At 35.7% G+C, this 21,748-nt stretch overlaps 1 protein-coding gene across 1 annotated transcript in view; it reads right to left on the bottom strand.

Annotated features, from left to right (window-relative positions):
- Window positions 1–1,078: 1,078 nt before the first annotated feature.
- The window catches only part of GFRAL (GDNF family receptor alpha like), a 58,759-nt gene continuing 38,089 nt past the window's right edge, over window positions 1,079–21,748 (bottom strand). Inside the window, 3 exon segments of the mRNA XM_046004081.1 lie at window positions 1,079–1,214; window positions 3,932–4,004; window positions 4,089–4,184. Of these exon segments, the coding sequence (XP_045860037.1) occupies window positions 1,145–1,214; window positions 3,932–4,004; window positions 4,089–4,184 (239 nt within the window). The 3' untranslated portion in view covers window positions 1,079–1,144.

Here is a 21,748-nt window from a genome sequence, read left to right as displayed (position 1 = left end):
TTCTTCCCTGTTTTAAAAGATGGCTTTTTTAGTAAACATAGTCAAATGGCAACTTCAAATTTAATTTAATATAGTGATTTAATCTGAAACATGGTAAACAGCAATAGATATGAGACCAAACAGACAGAAAATACTTGACCTTTCAATGTAAATATATCACTATTTATTAGTATGCTCAGTTTATTGAATATTTGTGTTCCTGTGCCACTGTAGATAATAAAGCCTCATAGGTATTCTTAGCAGTGGTACTAATATGATTGCAGACAGGTGAAAAGCACATATGTATCAAAAACTAAACTAACAAATATCTTTTTCATAATTTTCTAATCACAGTTGTACTTTGGTGTCAAATCAGGCCAAAAGTAACATATGGAAACAATACAGACTATAATAGTTAGAGTATTAGTTTATTATTGCAGAAAAACATAGTAATTAGCATAGAAAAAATTAAACTCACAAGTATGTCATTATTAAAATGCACATTGAGTTTTTCAGGCAATGTGTTGCTCTACATTTTTATAAGTATGAAGTAAAGATATCAAGTTAAAGAAGTGAAATTCAACAGTATTTAAGTTACAAAAACCAAAGATCTCATTTCTGATATTTAGGACCAATCATCTAGACAAATATATGTAGGAACTTAAAGTCAATGCTAATGATGTAGCTAATGATTTGAAAATGGATAAGAGTACACAAATAACAAATTATACTGGATATCTCCATTAGCATTTTCCTTTTGGCAAGTCAATGGGAACTTATAAGATTGAACAGGAAAAATAAACCCTGCTAACCATAATATATCATATTTTGATGTAACTAATTACTATTATATAGATTCAAATTTATTATGAAACAAATCATGCAGGCTGTAACTTGGGGTAACATATTTTGCCTTCAAGGAAGACTTTAATTTTCTACCAGTGTCATAAAAGTTGCCACCATACATTTTTACTTGAATACTTTCTTAAAAAAAAAAAAAACCTAACATCATGCCATTATTACTATTTCTTACACTATTATCCTGAACGATCCAATATCATTAGATCCATCTTCACATTTTTCTTATTGATGACAGCTGGGAGATTCTGTTGACTGACTACAAAGACTTCCTGTAAAGAAAGTGGTTGTTAATGATCCGTGACTCTTAAAGAATCAGTCCTCCAGGTATTTGGATTGGTGAATGATCTCTTGTTTGACTTGATATCCTGGAAGTTCTATATAAAAGTAAAAGTTAAAGTTAACAACATGCCATTTTAATGATTTTGCAAATGAGCTTCTATGTGCTTATATTTCTGGATGGATTTTATCCCTGGAAAGAAAAATATAATCAAGTTCCTGAATGTAAAGTCTCAATAGTCAAATATTCTATGGTCTTTCTAAGAAGTATGCATTTAACTGTGATTTCCAAGGAATCATTATTTTAAGAGTCTTTTAAATTACATTTAAGCTTTAAATTATTTAAGAGTTACTTCATATTTAAGATTTATTTTTTATTTAATTTATTTATTTTAGAAAGAAAATGGGTGAAGGGCAAAAGGGGAGGGTGAAGGAGAGAAACAGACTCCCCACTGAGCACAGAACCCAAGTGGGGCTTCATCTCAAGAACCTGAGATCATGACCTAAGCCAAAATCAAGCGCAGATGCCTAACTGACTGAGCCACCCAGGTGTCCTGGTGCCTCAACATTTAAGTTTTAAATTATTGGCTTCTCTACAAAATCCTCTGAAGATTTAGGGTTATTTTAATTTCACATAATATGAAACAAATGTAAAAATGTTAACTTGTATTGCAGAAAGGTATTCCCAATGCCTGAAGTGGCAACCAGCCTTCTTTCATTAAAAGGTGCTGGTCATCCCTAGTGTAACATGGGTTTTGTTGTTACTGAGATTTTGTTTGTTTTGTTCTTTCCATGATGGCTTGTAATTTTGTCATTTACTTAACCCTAGATCATTTACTTTCTGGATCATTCAGATTATGGGTAAAGATTCATTTTTAATTGTATGGAAAATAATTTGTAACTACATGTGGTGTACTTAATAGTAGGAATGATTTGCCTTAAAATACACATTAAAGTAAATTCAAGATTTTTGTCAAAAACACCCACACTGCCATCCAGTAAAGGGATAGGTAGATGAGAAAGGAGGTGAATCTACACAGGGGATTTTGAAAGACAACACGTTATTTATCTGCGGTACAATAGTAATCTGTAAAAATGCAATGTGGTAGATATGAACTTTATACATTATGTGTGTCTAAGAAATAAAGATTCAGAACCATTAAAATAAGACTTTGGCTAAACAAGAAAACCATTTGTGCCTCTGAAATGATATGTCTATAATGGAATAGGTAGGCAGGTCCAGTAATTGACAGTGCTCTCAAGTATTTTAAACCAAACAAAGTCAAGTTTAATAAATTCCAATGCTATTAACCCCCTTAGAAACTAGAGCTATTTAGCCTTTAAACTGTCTCTTAGGACCCAAGGAACATCTCATACACATACAATTTTAAGGCCTTGGAGAAAAGCAGTTTGGGTACTTGTGTTGGTGAGCACCAAATTAAATGTTCCATGGGGTGGAATCCAATGAGTAGATAAGTAGACACTGCATTTAAAAACTCATTGGAATATATTTAGGCATAGTGTAAACTCATCAAGTGCCTCACCTGTTGGTATAAGTATTTCATTTTATCTGCCTACTTGTCAAGGTCTTAAAGTGAGAGATTTCTGGAGGAGGCATCAGTGTACAAGCTTTGAATAGTGTACTGAGTTCTCCTCTGTGATTGCCATAAGAGAAAGGTCTATTACCATTGCTCTTCTCTAGACTTAATCTTATTCATAAATATACTCTATGTGTGTGTGCCTATACATGATATAAATGTATATATGCAAACATATATATTTCTCCATTGCATGATACTCAAATGAGACACAAATACACACTCATGTATAATGAATAAGAAAACAAACATCAGGGGCTTCTGGGTGGCTCAGTTGGTTAAGCGGCTGCCTTCAGCTCAGGTCATGATCTCAGTGTCCTGAGATCAAGTCCTACATCAGGCTCCCTGCTCAGCGGGGAGTCTGCTTCTCCCTCTGCCTCTGTTGCTCCCCCCTGCTTGTACTCTCTCTTTTGGTCAAATAAATAGAAACCTTAAAAAAAAAAAAAAGAAAAAAGAAAATGAACATCACTGATTTATAAATATGAGGGTTTTTTTTTAAATGAAAGGTAAGCAAATATACACCATTTTATGTCTATTGGTCAATATTAAATAAGTGGAAAAATTTTAGACCCTGGACATCTAGAAATATAGACATTGATATATCTCTAATGTAAGTCTCATATGTTTGCTGGAGCATTACCACATTCCAGCAACAAGGACAGCCAAGGAAAAAGATTTGGAAAGAGTGAATTAATGTGGGGAAATAGTAATAAGTGTTTCTAAGGGTACCCTGTGAAGTCTCCTTAAATGCTTCTTTTAATAACTGTATATTAAAACATGAATACAGTTTATTAGCATATAAGAAACTGAAGAGGAAATCTTCAGATAAATATAAACTGTACAAAGTCCACAACAGCTCCGTTAGGTAAGCTGATCAATCCTGCAAATGATTTGAATGAGGAATGCAGCAAAGTTCAACTTGGAATTTGTAGGAAAACCAGGGGAAAGATTGATAACAGTTTAATTGGGGGGAACAATGCACATGTGCTGCTAAAATGCAACATTAAAGAAAAAAAATCTCCCTGATCACATTTCTCTTGCATCTGAAGACTTAGAGTAATGTTTCCATGGACCGATCCCACATTAAAAAATGATTTAGTATGTCTTAACGGAGAAGCTTTCATTCTCAGGCCCTTTGTAGGATCTGCCATTGTGAAATGTGCTGTAACCAGGCCGATTCTGTTCCAGCCCTTCCCTTCTGAGTTGTATCCAGTTACCTCAGCTTGAGCATAACCAGGAGAAGGATTCCACAGGTGACCGTCATGCACATGACAGCATAGATTACTTCTCCTAGAAACGAAAGATTAAAAAAACAATTACTGAATTTTTGAGAGAGAATAAATAGTAAAAATAGAGGATGGATTTTTAACTGACCATTGAAAGGGGAATGAAATCCACTCAGAGTTATCTCCTTTGCAGGTTTTCTTTTATTCAATGCCATGCCTTTGACATTAGACAGATTCAGATAATCTGAAAGAAAATAATGAAAATTAGATTAGAGTATTTAAAAGTCATACATAACTTTTTTCTATGGGTTGTAATCTGTTTTATATTAGATTACAAAGTACCAATTTATTTCTGATGCTCTCCTAATAAAATCTGATAGATGAGGATGAAAGCAGGAGCACGTTCCTTACATTTTAACAGGTTTTTTTTTCCCCCCCACCTTTTAATCAGATCATTTCTTGACAGAGATTGCTGGGTTTTTTGTTTTTCGTTTTCCAAAACCATGATTAAGGAAGTGCATTATACTTTATGACAGTTCACTGTACCTTATACATAGACCAGGGGTTAAAAATCAGCAACTTGATGCTACCCATTGTGATATTAAAAAGTTCCCTGTTTGTTTGTTTTATGGGAGTGATTGTTCCAATGTGCTTTTTAGAATATCTCATTTCCCTAAAACACTTTGTATTTATGAATCTTTAAAAAAAAAAACAACTTATTTATTTATTTATTTGAGAAAGAGAAAGAGAGGGAGAACACAGAGGGAGAATAAGAGGGAGAATCAGACTCTCCACTGAGCAGAGAGGTGGATGCGGGGCTCCATCTCAGGACCCTGAGGTCATGACTTGAGCTGAAGGCAGATGTTTAACTGACTGAACCACCCAGGCTTCGTATTTATAAATTCTTATCAAGTCCCTAAAACAATCACTCTGTTCACCCTCAGACTTCAACATCCAACTTTCCTTATTTCCCTACTCTGTCTCTTGTAAATCCCTTCCCTCTCTATTGTTGTCAACTAGCTTTTGTCACACTTATGGGAAAGGGTCACACTTACGGAAAAGCCACTCTATGGCCCTTGTCTTTGTGGCAACATTTTGCTAAACACATTTCTATCTTATGGCCCTAGTCTTTGTGGCAACATTTTGCTAAACACATTTCTATCTCACGTCACAACTCACAAGACAAAAAGATGGGATTCTTAAAACTAATTAACGGATTCATTTTTAGTGACATTCATTGATAACTTTGAAATGAACTCACCCCTAGTTTTGATTCAGTTCAACACAGATATGAATGTTAAATATACCAATAGCCCAATAACCAATTTCTTTGATGATGAAGATTCAGGTAGGATTTGAATCTTTAAAAAAGGGTGGGGGAGATAAGATAAAGCTTCCCCTTGAGAGACTGGCTGTCCACTCTGTTTCATGTCCTTTGAGACCTGAAAGTCTGAGTAGACTGTTGTTTGTAGAAATGAGTGCATCAAATAGTGAAATCATACATCTGATGACAATTAGTGACAAGAGGCTCTAAGTAGGAAGGGAGATGGAAAGACATATTATCAATAGTCCCATCTAGTCCTTTCTTCACCAAGAGTTGCTGCTGTACACAAGCCAGCTGCTTGGAAGCCAAGATTTGAGGTCTAAATTAGGAATAATCAGCAGAAAGCAGAGGAGACAGACTTCAGATCATAACAAAGCTCTCAGTATGGGTCCAAGAGAAGGAGCCAACATAAGAGGTAGAAAAGGGAAGATTTTGTTATTAGAAGACCCATTTTCAAGGAGTCTGAACTATAATACAGTGAAGATGTTTTAGTTTAAGATTTTTTTATTCCCAGACTTACATACTGGGTTATCATATATTTATAGAAGTCTGACTTTCTTAGGAACTGAAAAATCAGTCTCTTCTAAAAGCAAAAGTAATAGAGGTAGAGTGTGTGAATTTTTTTTTCAATTTTGTGCTCATAAAATACATTTTGTTATTCACTATAAAGTTGGAATGGGAAAACTGAGCTATTTCAAATAATATCATTTTTATACTAGTGGTTCCTTTTTTGGGGAAGAATTAATTTTAATCAAGTTGATCTTACAGATTTTGGTGAAGCAAATTATATTAAAATTTTATATTCAAATCACTTCAGAATATGAAGGATAGTTTTGCTTTTAAAAAATTCTATGGCATTTTGCAATGTTTTAATTCTTTTAAATTTAAAATTCTATGGCATTTTGAGGCAGATCCATGGCTTACATGTAGATGTCTATCATGTACATTGGCTAATTATTTGAATGATGCTATAGTATTCCTTTATGAAATTCTACCCCTAAGTACATTTGGTCTAGTTAGGTACCATGATTCATCTTTACATAAGAAAAAAGTTTACTATTCTGACAAATTGGGCTGCTTCTTAAATATATCTGCCTAAGGTAATTGCTAAACATCCACCTAACAAAGTTTAGAAAGAATCGTCTCATTCACTAAATTTCACTCACATGGAACTCATTAACAAAGTTATAATAGATCAATGACAGAAATGTTAGCTAATGATCCCAGTGAAAATTTTAATGTGTCTAGCAATCACTCCACAATCTTAAATATTGCACCCTAGGAGGATACCGAGTATCAGTTAGAGAGATTAATGTTACAGAGGGTTTCTTGGCTACTGAAGCCCACTGGAGATTCTTCCCTGCCTTTTATAAACAGTGAGGTTTACAGTGTTTTATAACCATGAAATTAAAGTCGGCAGAGTTAATAACCAACCTCAGTCCCACACCATCTGCTATATTTATAGATAAACACTGTCAGTGACTTGTTTATCTTAACTCATACCCTAGAGGAGTTAAACACTATTATGAACTATATTGTAAAATCCCTGTACATTTGACGGGAAATCAAGATTAATTTCAGCCCTATGTTAAGAACAAATTTAAATAGTGTTCTCCTCAAATGACTACAGAGATGTGATCATTTCTTTTTTTTTTTTCTTTTTCTTCCAAATCCTTGTGCAGCAGTGGCTGAGAGCTGATGGGATCTAAAACTTTACATTTTATAATTCTTATGAAATAGTAAATGCATAAATAAAGATATGATAGATCAGATACAAAATAATGATTTAAAAAGAAATGTCAGAATAGTTGAAATAGAAATTAAATATATCATATAGTGCAACTTTGTAAATCTTCGATTAAAATTCTATTTACATATACAAGTCTGCATGGAAGAAAAATCTTGACAAAGTGAACATTTTCATAGAATAATTAAATGTTTTCTATGTTTTATAGCTTTTTAAAAAATTGCTAACATGTCACATAGCATAGTTAAATGTTATTTGCTTCTTTCCATTCTTAAATAAAAGACTGCCAATACCATGACAAAATTTCAGTGAGAATGAAGATGCAAGGATGACCTTCTTGCATATCCAAGGGTTGGAGCTATTTCTAATTTGATCAATATTTCAATATGGTCATCTGAAGATATTTCAATTCTCAAATTGGAAACGAGTTTTGACTTTTTTCACTTAATGATCAGTAGTGAGATTCCATGTATCATGGACCTTTCTATCATTAGTGTATAAAAATCTCCTTCCAAAATGGATCTAAGGGGGTATAGCTCAGTGGTAGAGCATTTGACTGCAAAATGGATCTAAGAAGCATTGCAGCTGGGGAGAAAGGAAAATATATAAACATCTTTAAGTCTGAGAAAACAATGCAGTAATAACATGATAAACCAAGGTATTAAACCCATATGATGACAATATAATATCACTGCTAAAATGTATGTTTTAAAGAGTAAATTGACCAAATAACATGCTTTCCCTAAATAATAACATGCAGCATCTTCATTCATTTAGTTGACAAATTCAAAAAAGACGAGACGATGTCTTGGATTTATCTTGTTACACTATGTATGGCTAACCATGTTTGTCAGGCGCTAGGGAGGAAAGGGAAACTTAGCACTACTAGTCTGCTGGTTGGCAAAACTCAGGAGTTCCCTGGATGAAATCTGTTAACTGGTTCTCCATACACGGAGGAAAAGGGAAGACTAAAGAAAGAGGCAGGCCCCTCCAGTTGTTAGGTGGTTGTTTTAATAAGCAAGGGATCTTATATATGAGACTTGCCTTGGGCAGTCACGAGATAGTAGAACTTAGCACTCACCCACTAGAATTTTAAAAGTTTATACAGAGGTCTTAAATGGGGTTCAGTCACATCTATAGTCCATATGGTCGCAACAACACATTGTTCAAGACTACATCCTTGAAACAGCTCTGGCTATGGGAACAGTGAGTAGAATGTATACTCAACAGGGGAGGGGGCAAGGAGCCTCCAGTCTCTCTCATTCAGCTCACAGATTAACCAGCAGTAATATCCTCTGGATAGCCTCTTCCAACATAGTCAAAGGGCACGAAATTTCAGTTATGCAAAATGAGTAACTCCTAGAGACCTATTGTACACCATGGAGCCTATTGTTAATAATGCTATATTTTACACTTAAAAATTTTCTGAGAGGGCAGCTATTAAGTTGAATGTTCCTACCACACATGCAGAATAGTAATAAATAGGGGATAGGAAGAAACTCATAGAGGTAATAGATACACTTATGGTATTGACTGTGGTGATGTGAGTTTCATTGTGTATATTTATCTTCAAACTCATCTAGCTCTATCCATTACATATATACAGCTTTCTGTATGTCAAAAAACAAAAGCAAAAAACACATATTTGAATAAGTATGCACTGGAGAAGATTTGTCTTGATCTTTTGTCATGAACCAAAAGCTCTGTGTTAGTAACTGACTGTATTGACAAGTCTGGCATGTCAAGTTCTCTGGCCCTTGGTTGAGTAACAGTGTTACCCACACATCTAGTAGACTGCTTAGAGATTATAATGAGTCTCAGCTGTTCACATTTTCCTCAATAGTTTCTGCAAATAATGAAATAGCAACTGAGGAAGCAATTAGAATGCAAATTATGCGTTGCTACATAATAGCCAACACTAGATTAGATAAACACACTATGATTTATATATGATAAATATGCATAAATATACTATGATTGTTTTAGAAGGCAGCAATTTTAAATCTTGGAATTAAAAAAATCTGTCACCTGTGGGCTCATACAAAACAGATCTAAAGATATAGATTGGAGATAGGAATTAAATATTCATGTTTAGAATATATATCAATAAATATATGAGTATGCATGTATAGTAGAATCACAAATTGGATGGGATGTCTTAGATTATCTAATTCAAACTTTAAACGCAATGAATCCATTCTGCCTCGTTATTGACAGCAGTAAACACTATTCCAGGAATGAGCCACTTAATATCTCATATCTTTCCACTATTATTGATGGTCAGTTCTAGTTAAAATATGAAGTACTTTCCTAGACTTCTCTTTTAGCAACTCACGATGATAAATTTACCTTGTTAGCCTAGCCCTCTGGCTGCTACATATGTATGTGTGTGTTGGTGGAAAGAGAGAAAGATCAGACTGTAAGTAGACCACACGGAGCAATGCTTTCCAAACTTTCACATCGCTCTTGGTTTACCTTAAAATGCCAATTCTGACTTAGTAAGTCTGGGATGAGGCAGAAATTCTGAATTTCTTATAACTTCCCAGATGACGTTCATGCTGCTAGTGGAACATATATTTTCTGTGTGTGCCTGTGTGTGTAGAGTATATACAGTATATACAGTCTATAAACACAGACACACACAAGGAGAAATACATGTGCATACTCGTAGAATAAACAAAATGCTTTACTTCTATATATATGGTGCTTAATACTTTAAAAGGCTTTTTGACAAACACTGCTAAACTTCACAACACCTACCAAATGGGAATTACTAGCTCAACTTGATTAAGAAACTCAGACTCAGAATAGTTGTCTTATCCAAGGTCAGAGTTGGTAAATAGTGAAGATACAATCCGTAGCAAAATCTTCTACAATTTATACGTAAAATCTACCCCGTGGAGGTCACAAAAAATATGCAAAAACATTTTCAGTGTTTTCCAATGTGGCAGCCATCTGGATTAAGTGATAAATTTTGAAAAATAATAGGGAAAAGTTGTATTTGATAGTGTTGCACAATGAGAAATATTTCATAGTAGTACTTGCTTGCAAATGTTCATGATCATGTATGTTTCTGTTGCTGAAATCTACAAAAGAAGAGGGGACACACATCTAAATAAAGCTTCTGAAATGACTCACATACATCTGTATGATGTTTCAACTTGCAAACCCTACTGAAATATGTTCATCATTTTCAGTGTAATGAAATAAATCAACCACTTTAACTTTGACATTTAACAGAAATATTAAAGAAATGCTGCCTTCTTCAGAGCAATTATCTTAGACTATGTTATCAGTATGAGCATTTTCTGTTTTTACAGATGTAGAGTTAAGACTATACATAAAGCTTTCCAGCATATTCAGCAGGCAAAGGGCACACAAAGAATAATGCACAAAAGATCGGTTGTAACTGTTTAAAATCAGACTTGGCTATTTCTTTGGTTGCTAAAATCTACATCTACATTGATACAACCTGAGTCAGATAAAAATATAAAATAACCCCACTATCTAAAAAGTACCTCTATCTGGAATGAATTTATTGGAAAAAATGTGTTCCCAAAATTGAACAGTAATTTTTACCTCAAATTATATTTTACAAGCACCAGGAGAGCTTGTAATGAGACAAATGTAAGATAAGAATGGGAATAGTTTACACCATATTTTATCAAATTCATAAGTTTTTGTTTTCCTCTATGGAGGTTTCTTATAGAATTTTTTTTTTTATGAAAAAGTATATGTGGCAATATAGTAATTGTCTACTCAATATCTACTGATATCTCTACTTGGAACTGAATGATTCCCTAATGTCTACTGTTTCGAAAATGTGTAAGACTTTACCTGGCTAGCTTACACAATTTTTCATAGGCTGATTGAAAACACCAGGGACAAGAGAGCTAGGAAAAAAAATGAAGAAAAGGGATACATTTTGGATAGTCTTCATAGACATTTGGAATGATGAGATAATTCAGAAAGTTTTATAAATTCTGAGTTTTAAAAAGGAAAAAAGGTATATAATTGCAGTATCTCATCCCTGAACATAAGTTTATAAATTTGGGGGAGAAAGCCAAATATAAAAGTATGGTATATGTAGTTAGCTTTCCTTAGATAGCAAACTTCTTAAAAATAGACACCAGATTTACCTAATTTACAATGTAATATGGCTATCATAATTCCACGCCTATGCAATTATCTAATGGCCAAAAAGTATTAGCAATTTTACCTTTGATATAGCACATCTGTCAATGTGTAGTAAGTATCATCATGTATAGTGTATGATTATATAATGTTTAGTTTTTTCTTATCTTTGACATTGACAAAGGGTTGTTAGATAAATCACATATTTTTCACATATCATTATCACTTTTAATGAAAATTCAAGGACACTTAGTTGGTTTAGTCAGTTGAGTGTCTGACTCTTGATTTCGACTCAGGTCATGATCTTAGAATCCTGGGATAGAGCTCTGTGCTCAAGGGAGTCTGCTTGAGGAATCTCTCTCTCCCTCTTTCCCTCCATCCCTCCCCTCACTTGTTTTTTTCTCTCTCTCTCTCAAGTAAATAAACCAATCTTTAAAAAAAAAATAAAAATAAATAAAAATGAAAAATCATTGTCCCATCTGTAACAAATGCATATTATTACTGATCAATAGTAATGTGTTAAGAAACTATTTGCCTAGTAATTAATTCTAACAATCAGGTTTGTTTACTGATAGACAAAGAGTAAGTATCTTGATCATTGGATTAGGAGGTATCTGAGAATTTTGAGAATTTCTCTAAACTTCAGTTCTCTCATTTGTAAAATGAAAGTAGAATACCTAGGTTCACAATTTTTTTTTGAGAATGAAAATATTAAAACTAATATTAGTATAAATAGGGTTTTGGAGACATCTGTGAGAAAGCATGTACAACTGTAAGGAGGGATGGAAGGGAAAGCAAGGATAAGAGAAGAAATTCCTTTGATGGTTCTTTCTCTTTACCTCTTCCCCTTTGCATCCTCCTTCTCTTCTTTCCTTTCCTTGGAAAGATCTTCTTGAGTCAATTTACTGAAGTAGAATCTTCTGGCATTTCTTATTTCAGAAATCTGACTTGAAGTCAACACAGTAAATTCAAAGTTTGTTAGAAGAGGCAGAATTGTCTAAATGTTTCTTATGAAATGCTAGTTCTATAGAACCTGTTTATATGTTAGGCAAATTAAAGATCTCATAAACAAATTACTTTAGAAAATTTTAGATTAGAAAAAATAAATTATGACCTGGCTGCAAGTGTTTTCTAGTGTTTTTTGTTGTTGTTGTTTCTTTTGTTTGCTATAGCAGAAGGGAAACTTTACCTAAGTTTATTTTCTCCATGGAATACATCTAGGAATCCATTAAAAAAAGGAAAACAAAACAAAACCAAACCCTTGGAAAACATGGCTATATCTGATTGATAAACAAATATTTGTATAAATAGGGTAGGCACAAACTGTTTATTGCAGCTTCCTATTTTTGTATTAGTCAGTGGAAAGTCAGAAAAATCAGACTAATGGTATTTTGTGTTCCTGAATACAGGCATTATTTATAATCCTTTCCTCTAGTAGGCATATATATATACAAACAAGTGATACCACAATTTCTCTTGTTCTCTATTCCTTGGAGTTAAACAAATTTTTTAGCCTGTGGCTTGGGAGATACCTGACCCCCAAATGCTACTCCTATTACCCCTTAGAGAGGTTGGTGTGATGCAACATTAATTCCACATTTGCTGCCAGTTTATCTGCCATAAGTCAATTTCTCATTTCTCCTCCCGAGATATGGAGAATTTAGAATCTGCCCTCTACTTAGGAGACCCATTCCAGCAGAACGAGAAGGAGTTCACGGATCATTTACATCTAGTCACCTATGAATGTCCACAGGACCATGTGGTAGAAACCACCAGATTTGGACCTACGTAAAGGTTTTCCAGATAAGTAATTACTTCCTACTTCAGAGCTAGCACCATGGCAGTCAACATGGGAATATATTGGTACGATGATACATGACTTTGCTCTTATGAAGTCCTCAATCTGCTTTCAGGTAAGGGAAATAATTTAAATAAAGTGAGGAGGGAATCAACAAGGGACAGCTAAGGGAAAGGTATGCATTTGAGGAATGGTGAGAAGTAAGACCTGATTTGCATTCTGGGTATTCTTGGGAATCAGATGAAGTTTACATGTGCGAAGGATGAAGGCAGGAGCAATGGAAAGCAACAGGTGTCTTTTGCAGACAGAAATAATACAATCAAGACACAGTTGGACAATTAGTCTAGCATAGTGAATCAGCTGGTTTGGTGAGGAAACTATGAAAAAAATCAGATGTGAGAAGATGAAAACTAAAAAAAGGTGGTAGAATCTACTGTAGAGAAAAGAGCCAGTGGATGGGTATATTTAAAACAAAGAGATTTTTGTTGGAAAGCAGAATGGTGAAGAACATAGTAGCAAAAGCATTGTAATTAGGTATGGATCAAAACTGGCTCTGCCTCACCTCAGCTCTGTCATTTTAGGCAAATTTACTGAGACTCTGTTCCTTAATCTTTAAAAAAGATGATGCCTACCACAATGCTTATTGTTAAAAGTCAAACCAGATGATACGTGAAAAGAGCATAAAGTACTCACTCAATAAATTACATCCTTACTAAATATGATATAATTTAGAGTTTTATTTGATATTGAAAATACAGAGGACTAAATGAAAAGTGACTTTTAGGGGTGCCTGGGTGGCTCAGTGGGTTAAAGCCTCTGCCTTCGGCTCTAGTCATGATCTCAGGGTTCTGGGATCGAGCCCGCATGGGGCTCTCTGCTCAGTGGGGAGCCTGTTTCCTCCTCTCTCTCTGCCTGCCTCTCTGCCTACTTGTGATCTCTGTCTGTCAAATAAATAAATGAAATCTTAAAAAAAAGAAACAAAGAAAGAAAAGTGACTTTGAGTTTCTTCAGATGACATGATGTTTTAGAATACTTCAGTGAATTGGCCCAAGAAGACCTTTCCAAGGAAAGGAAGGAAGAGGAGCAGGAAGGGGTAGAGAAAAAGAACCACCATTGCTTCTTCTCTTATCCTTGTTTCTTCTCTTACCATTGCTTTCCCTTCTATTCCTCCCTACAATTGCACTTTCTTATGGAAATCTCCAAAAACCACATTGATACTAATATTAGTTTTAATGTTTTCATTCTGAAAAAAAAATCTTGTGAACCAGGGTATTCTAGTTTCATTTCACAAATGTGAGATGAAAGCTTAGAGAAATTCTCAAAATTCTTTGCTCTTAGATATCTTGTAATCCAATGATGAAGATAAAATGAATGGTCAGGATGGAAAATCACTGATAGTAAATTAAAAACACATGATTTTGGAAGTGGACAGGAAGGAAATCAAATTTTAAATTGCATTATAATAGGCTAGTGGAAAAAAGTTCTTAATGAAAAAGAGAGAAGAGGTCAGGGACTTATTTATTTATTTATTTAGATCTTATTTATTTATTTGATGAGAAATAGAAAGCACAAGTAAGCAGAGTGGCAGGCAGAGGGGGAGAGAGAGAGAGAGAGAGAGAGAGAGAGAGAGAGAAGCAGACTCCCTGCTGAGCAGAGAGTCCAATGTGGGGCTGAATCCCAGGACCCTGGAATCATGACCTGAGCCGAAGGCAGCGGCTTAACCCACTGAGCCACCGAGGAACCCCTAGGGACTTATGTTTAATAAGGTAAAGGCCTTTGAAAAACCCAGCAGTTGGTAGAGAATAACAAGATATAGGGATAGTAACTGCTAAGCCAGTTTTAATAACAACAACAAAAAAAATACCTATTTGGATCAATAAGAGATGTTATACCTCGGAAGTTCTCTTTCAGCTACCCATGTTTTGTTAAAAGAACAAAACAATCGGAAGTTCTCTTTCAGCTACCATGTTCTCTTTCAGCTACCCATGTTTTGTTAAAAGAACAAAACAATCAATGTTGGATCATTATATCGTATACCTGAAACCAATATAACACTGTGTGTTAACTAACTGGAATTAAAATTAAAACTTTAAAAAAAGAACAAAACAATTCAAAGCAACAATATTTCCATTGTAGAGGAGGAGGGGTGCTGGCATGGAAGTTTGGGCCAAAGAACAGTGAGAGAAATTGACTGGGTGGAAGCAGCCGTGTAGACGTGTTGGAAGGAGCTATTAGGGTTGTAGACATATGCTTAGTGTACATTTTCCATGTAATAACTACCATATGTACTTTAAACAATATACCATTGTAAGTTTCAGGCTGTTATACTAAGAAGACTGAGTGAAGAGAAATGCAGGTATTGAATCATGGTTTTTCTAGAAACTTAAGACATCAACAGGGGCATCTTCCTACACAGACCCCAATGACACATAGCAGTCTATCACTAAGATAAGCTGCCCTTTGAAGAAAACCCCACAATCTGATTTATCCGACTTCCCTCCTTGCAGATTACCTTGACTCCCAACTAAAGTAGACATATAATCTGGAACTAGTGGGCTCTAGCCTTTTTCTTCAGCTGAGTTATTCTGGAAGTCCTTATCATATGCCTACAGTGAGGGTCTGGCCACCTTATTCAGGGGCTAATGTAATAGTTAAGAACCAGTCCCAGAGTTCTGACACACTCAAAGCATATCAGAACTGGGAAAGCCACTTTCCATCCTCAGTGGTAATCAAAAGAAACCATTTGGCCGGAATCTGGACGCCAGCAGGAAAGAAAGGGACAATGGGCCACGGTCTCTGTTACAGAGGCACACTTTGGTAACATCACCAAGAACTCACACTGGGCCACAAAGAAGGTTTCCGGTATTCTTTGCACTCTTTTATCTAGTTTGAAAACCAATTTGTTTACTGTGACTTGTTCCACAAGCCCCAAATAAATGCTTTCCAAAGAGTAATGAGTGAGAAGAAGAAAAATTATGTTGTGCCCATTCTTCAGTTTACTAGATATCTATGTGATGTTAGAGCATTCTTGCAAATTTGAGACTGAGAATATTTGCTGATGTTTGCAATCTGCAAAAGGTTTTCCTGAAGCCACGAAAAAACTCTGGAAAGTGGTTTGAGACAATCTGATATACTAATGGAAGATGAATGATTGTCATTATCAATGAATTCTTAATAACTCTCTACTCCTTGCTCACCTATCTTATCTATAGGATTTTATTTTTCTAAGTACCAAGAATTCTTTAATATAAGGGGTCTCCCTTTAAGATGATATCCCAGTATATAGGTGCCAGGGCAATAACTATTAAGTGCCCACATATGGTGTTTTATGGGAATACATGTGATGCTATTATACTGTTGTCACAAGAGTAGTTGGCTCTTTAAGCCAGGAATACACATGCTCATAATAAATTATTTTTATGACTTCACATACACAATCATGATGCACAGAAAGTATAAAGGAAAGATTGCTTATTTTATGCAGCTTTGGCACTAACTCCATCCCCAATTATAGGCAACAAGGGGATTGTATGAAGCCAATGAAAGCACAAGAGTGGAAAATGGAAAAGATAACACTATGCTTTCACATACTGAAACCTGTTATTGTTCAAATTGTAACAGTATTGTTGTTTTATATCCCTCCATGATCCTAAATGCTCCTTCCTTCTCTAGTGATGCCAAAAGTTGAGTTGTCTCACTCATCAATGGCAACTCTTTAATCTTTCTTTTCTGGCTTAGAGCAAACAACAAAGGTAGTCATGGGTGATTCATACCATCGTTCATGCTCAGAGGCAGACTTTTCCCCTCCTTTAAAAGCACCCAAGGCTTTAAGGGTAGAGGTGGGAGAAAGTGAAGGTAGGAGACAGCTGTTCTGTTGTTTCTGTTGAGGGTTCATACACTTCAGTGTTTCCAGATTAAAGCCGTGTGAAGCATTTTCTGCAAAATAGAAAGCCAAGCCAAATTTGCTGGTTTTCAGGTCTGCAGACAAAATTTAAACCAGCTGGATTTTATTGGGAACTTTTGCATGCAAGTAAATGTAGTGGTGAAATTAGAGCCAGTGTTTGTCTCCACTGGAGTGGGCTACATCTTTAGGGGCTATTCCCCCCATGTCTCTTCCCTTGAGAGAGTTTTGAATTTTGAAAGGTCCTAAGAGAAACTTTCCAGATTATTCCTCAGAGTACCTGAATGAAATGAAAAGTGGAAGGTGCAACCAGATTTGATGCCTTCATAGTCAAATCTTTTTTTTTTTTTTAAGATTTTATTTATTTGGTATATATAGAGAGATCACAAGTAGATAGAGAGGCAAGTAGAGAGAGAGGGGGAAGCAGTCTCCCTGCTGAGCAGAGAGCCCCATGTGGGGCTCGATCCCAGGACCCTGAGATCATGACCTGAGCCAAAGGCAGAGGCTTAACCCACTGAGCCACCCAGGCGCCCCTTCATAGTCAAATCTTCAGGGAGATGAGAGGAAGCTTGGTCTCTTTCTGCGATCTGATTTTAAATTACCTCAATTAAAATAGCTATTGATTCTCTACACACATATATTTGCCAAAACAAAAATCCTCTCCCCACTGACCCCGCAACACACACACATGTGCCTAGTCAAAGTAGCAAATAATGACAAACTTACTAGATTTGTACACAGCAAAATCCCAAACTATATTCTGAATGTGCCCTAAGTGAAAATTACCATGTTCCTTGCTAAAATAATGCAATTATATGGATTTAAATATATAAATAGAAGCAAAGATACATGCCTTATTAAGACTGGATTGTGAAAATGGAATATGTTATTTATGAAGTTAATCAAATTTGGGCAATGAAACAATAGAAAATAATCCAACACTAGACAAAGCCATTTTTATTACAAATCTCAATTTAGATCTTGAGGAGAATTAGTATTTTTCAAGGGCAAAAAGAATTACATGATACACCCTTTCTTAAAATTTTAGTGTAATCATAGGAAGAAAAAGTTCTTGGCAGTCTTGGGCATAGGAAATATAAATCACTTCAGATCTGTTCTTTTATCAACAGCATAGAAGCCTGCTGAAAATGCACTGGCCTCAAAAATATCTTCAGTCATCTAACCCGAGAATAATAACCACATCTAATATCAGAGTTCATCTATTTCTGTTAAATTATTACCAAAATTTAATATGTAACAAATCTGAGAGGTCTAGGGAGAGGATAACTGACTTCCTCAATACCACCATGTGTAGTTAGGGCTCGAATTTGTTTCCTAGTTCTTGTTCTTTATATTACAACATACTACCTTGCATCAAATACATTTTTTTTCTAAAAACATTTTGTTATATAGGTATCAGTTGACAATTCTAAATTCCCTATCATTAAATATAATGTATTACAGTTTTTAACATCAAAGTTTCTGATGCCTAAAATTTCCTCATTTAAATTCTGCATTTATTGTCTTCTGTGTGACCTTGGGCAAGTTACTAACATCTAGGTGTCCCAGTTTCCTCTAGGGTAAAAGGAGAAGCCTCTACTTCATGTATTGCTTGTGGAAATTAACCAGGACATATAAAATGAGTAGAATAATGTCTCTCACTTAGTAAATAGTTAGGTTGTAGGACCCTGAGTAAGCAAAAAACAAGTAAGCTTGTGTTCATAGACATGGTACAGCCTTAAACTGGGAAGCAGTATCTTTAGATGTTTATTAAACCTTCATTTTAAGATTATTATATCTATTATAGCTTCAGTTTCTGCCGTGTTATCATTTTTCAATGTTGAGATGAGTGTGCAAGCAGATCTATTAAAAATGGGGGCGCCTGGGTGGCTCAGTGGGTTAAGCCTCTGCCTTCGGCTCAGGTCATGATCTCAGGGTCCTAGGATCAAGCCCCACATCGGGCTCTCTGCTCAGTGGAGAGCCTGTTCCCCCACTCTCTCTCTACCTGCCTCTCTGTCTGCTTGTGAGCTCTGTTTGTCAAATAAATAAAATCTTAAAAAAATATTTAAAAAAAAGTTCATTGCAGTTTGTCAAAAAGTAGGATTAATTTCATGAGTTTGTCCAGATCCTAATATTATTAATATTAATACAGCATTTTAAAGATCTTCTCCTGGCAATTAGACCTTCACTCTTTTTGCAGTCCCTTGGAGGGAGGTGACAATTTTCTAGAAGAGCACCAACAGCTAATAGTCACTGCTTTCCAAAGTCAGCTGCGAAGTTAAGGGTATGGAAGAAGCTAATCTATAGACTCTTCCTCCCTATAGCAAAGATTGGTGCCTTCAAGAATAGCCCCAAGTACACCATCAAAGAGGTTAGAGCATTTCACTAGTCTAATCTGATAGCAGAGTCTAACTTTCTCAAAGCTATCCTTGGGAGGTTAGGTAAGTCTAGGGTGAACTGATAGGTCCTGAGGTTATTCTATATGTGGAGGAGTTCAGATGCAGATTCCAACTACCAAGACAAAGTGTTTGTTTGTTTTTATTCAAAGTGTTCTTTAGAATTACAAGAGTTAATATGGGAACTATGTCTTACTCAAATACATTAAGGTTTCATATTCAGGGTTCAAACAAGTAACTTTACCTAGTGGGTTCTACTCCACCCCCCACCCCGGCCACCCCAACCCTTTGACTTCTCTTTATTTCCAAACTTAATTTCACTCAGTGTGGAGCACCCATTCTGTACCATGTGTTTTCTCAAAACCATGTATTATATGCTAAAACTCAACCGATGACACTATTCTGATTTTTTTTTTTTTGACTCATGACTTTTATCCATCGGATCAATGGTTTTCACGTGGACAATGGAATTTGGGGGCCAATGAGCATTCTTCTAGTGATCCATGTTTACTTTTTCATATTTATAACATGACAGTCTTGGCACTAAATCCATCTGGGATATATTAATAATTTATTCATACTTAATAAAAAACAGACATCATTTCACTATTCTTTAATCAAAACCAGTGCCTCTTTTGCTATTGACTCTGGGGATGTTTTATTGTGTGGGGATAGATGGGAGGTGATGAGATCTTCTGCTTCACTAACTTGGTAAGGAAATTGAAACATTTAAGAATCATGATTCTTAAGATGGTATCTTTCTTTGCTGTTCCGAGACCAAATCCAATGTGGCAGGGGAGAGGTTCCCCACATCAACAAGCAATTCCCAAGCATCAGCTAGGTGTCCTTTAATTCAGCTCAATTCTGATACCACTGCTCTGAGATAGAGTCGGATTCCACAGGTCAAGGTCTCAGCCCTATAAGACAGCTTCCTCCTATCCCCACTTAAGATGCTAGTTCCAAGTCCAGGTTGTTAGCTATACTTTGGAATAACTGGTTATAAATTACAGGTTCCCATGACCTCCTCTTTGGGTTCAATTAATTTGCTAGAGTGTCCAACAGAATTCAGAGAAATGTTTTGCTTCCTGGATCCCTGGTTTATTATAAAAGAATATATAATTTAGGAACAGCCAGATGGAAGACGTGCATATGGGAAGGCATGGGGAATGAATCCAGAGCTTCCATGTTCTCTCCAGGTGCACTACTCTCCCAGAATTTCCATGTGTTCTCCAACCTGGAAGCTTTCCAAACTCTGTCATTTTTGCGTTTTTATGGAGGCTTCATTACACAGATATGACTGATGAATTCACTAGCCATTGCCTATTGATCCAAACTCCAGCCCCCTCCCCTCTCCAGAAGTTGAAGCTGGGAGTGGATATTGAAAGTTCCAACCCTCTAACCACTTACTTGGCTGATTCCCCTGGCAACAAGCCCTCCATCCTTAGGCTTTCCAAGAGTCACCTAATTAACAAAGGACACCTTTATCATTGTTGTCACAGGAAATTCTAAGTGTTTTAGGAACTCTATGCCAGGAACAGGAAATATATATTTTTTATTATAAATCACAATATCACAGTATTTCAAAACAACCAATGTTGAAATGCCTCCAATAGAAGTACAGAAGTATGTGCTTATAGTGATGACTCAAGAGAATATTGCTAGATTCTGACTGACTTCAGGAAGAACCAATGAGTATTCTAAGCCAGTGGTTCTTAAAGTGTGGTACCTGGGCAAGCAGTCTGTACAACACCTGAAAACCTGTTGGAAATGCGGACGCCCAAGACCTATTGAATCAGACTTATTGAATCAGAAACTCTGTGGTGAAGACCCAATAATAATAAGACTTCAGGTAATTGACATGGAGCTGAAGTTTGAAAACCACTGTTCTAAGCTGCTATTCAAGAAGAGTTTTAGAAATTATAAGAACATCTACTTGAACTTTTTCATGACACTAAGATTCATAGTGTCCATGAAAAAGAGATTACTACATTAACAAAATGTATCAGGTCAATTTAGTCTATTTCTCAGTAGCAGACAGGTTGTTATATATGAGACACATAAAGTATTTTACACACATATACGTAAGCATGTGCACATGCACACACACATAAAATTAGGGGGTTTTTTTCTTAAAAGATTTTTTTTTTTAAGATTTTATTTACTTGACACAGAGAGAGACCACAAGTAGGCAGAGAGGCAGGCAGAGAGGCAGGCAGAGAGGCAGGCAGAGAGGCAGCAGGGTCCCCTCTGAGCAGAAAACCTGATGCGGGGCTTGATCCCAGGACCACTGAGATCGTAATCTGAGCTGAAGGCAGAGGCTTTAACCCACTGAGCCATCCAGGCGCCCTTCTTAAAAGATTCTTAAGAGGTTATTTAAGTCCTGTTACTCAAAGTGTAATCCCTAGACCAAATATTAGGATCACCTGGGAGCTTGTTAGAAATGCAGATCTCAGGGGCACCTGGGTGGCTCCGTGGATTAAATAAAGCCTCTGCAGGGGTGCCTGGGTG

Source organism: Meles meles, chromosome 5, assembly GCF_922984935.1.
Source record: "Meles meles chromosome 5, mMelMel3.1 paternal haplotype, whole genome shotgun sequence".
Lineage (NCBI taxonomy): Eukaryota > Metazoa > Chordata > Mammalia > Carnivora > Mustelidae > Meles > Meles meles.
This window is presented reverse-complemented; position numbering and strand designations above follow the sequence as displayed.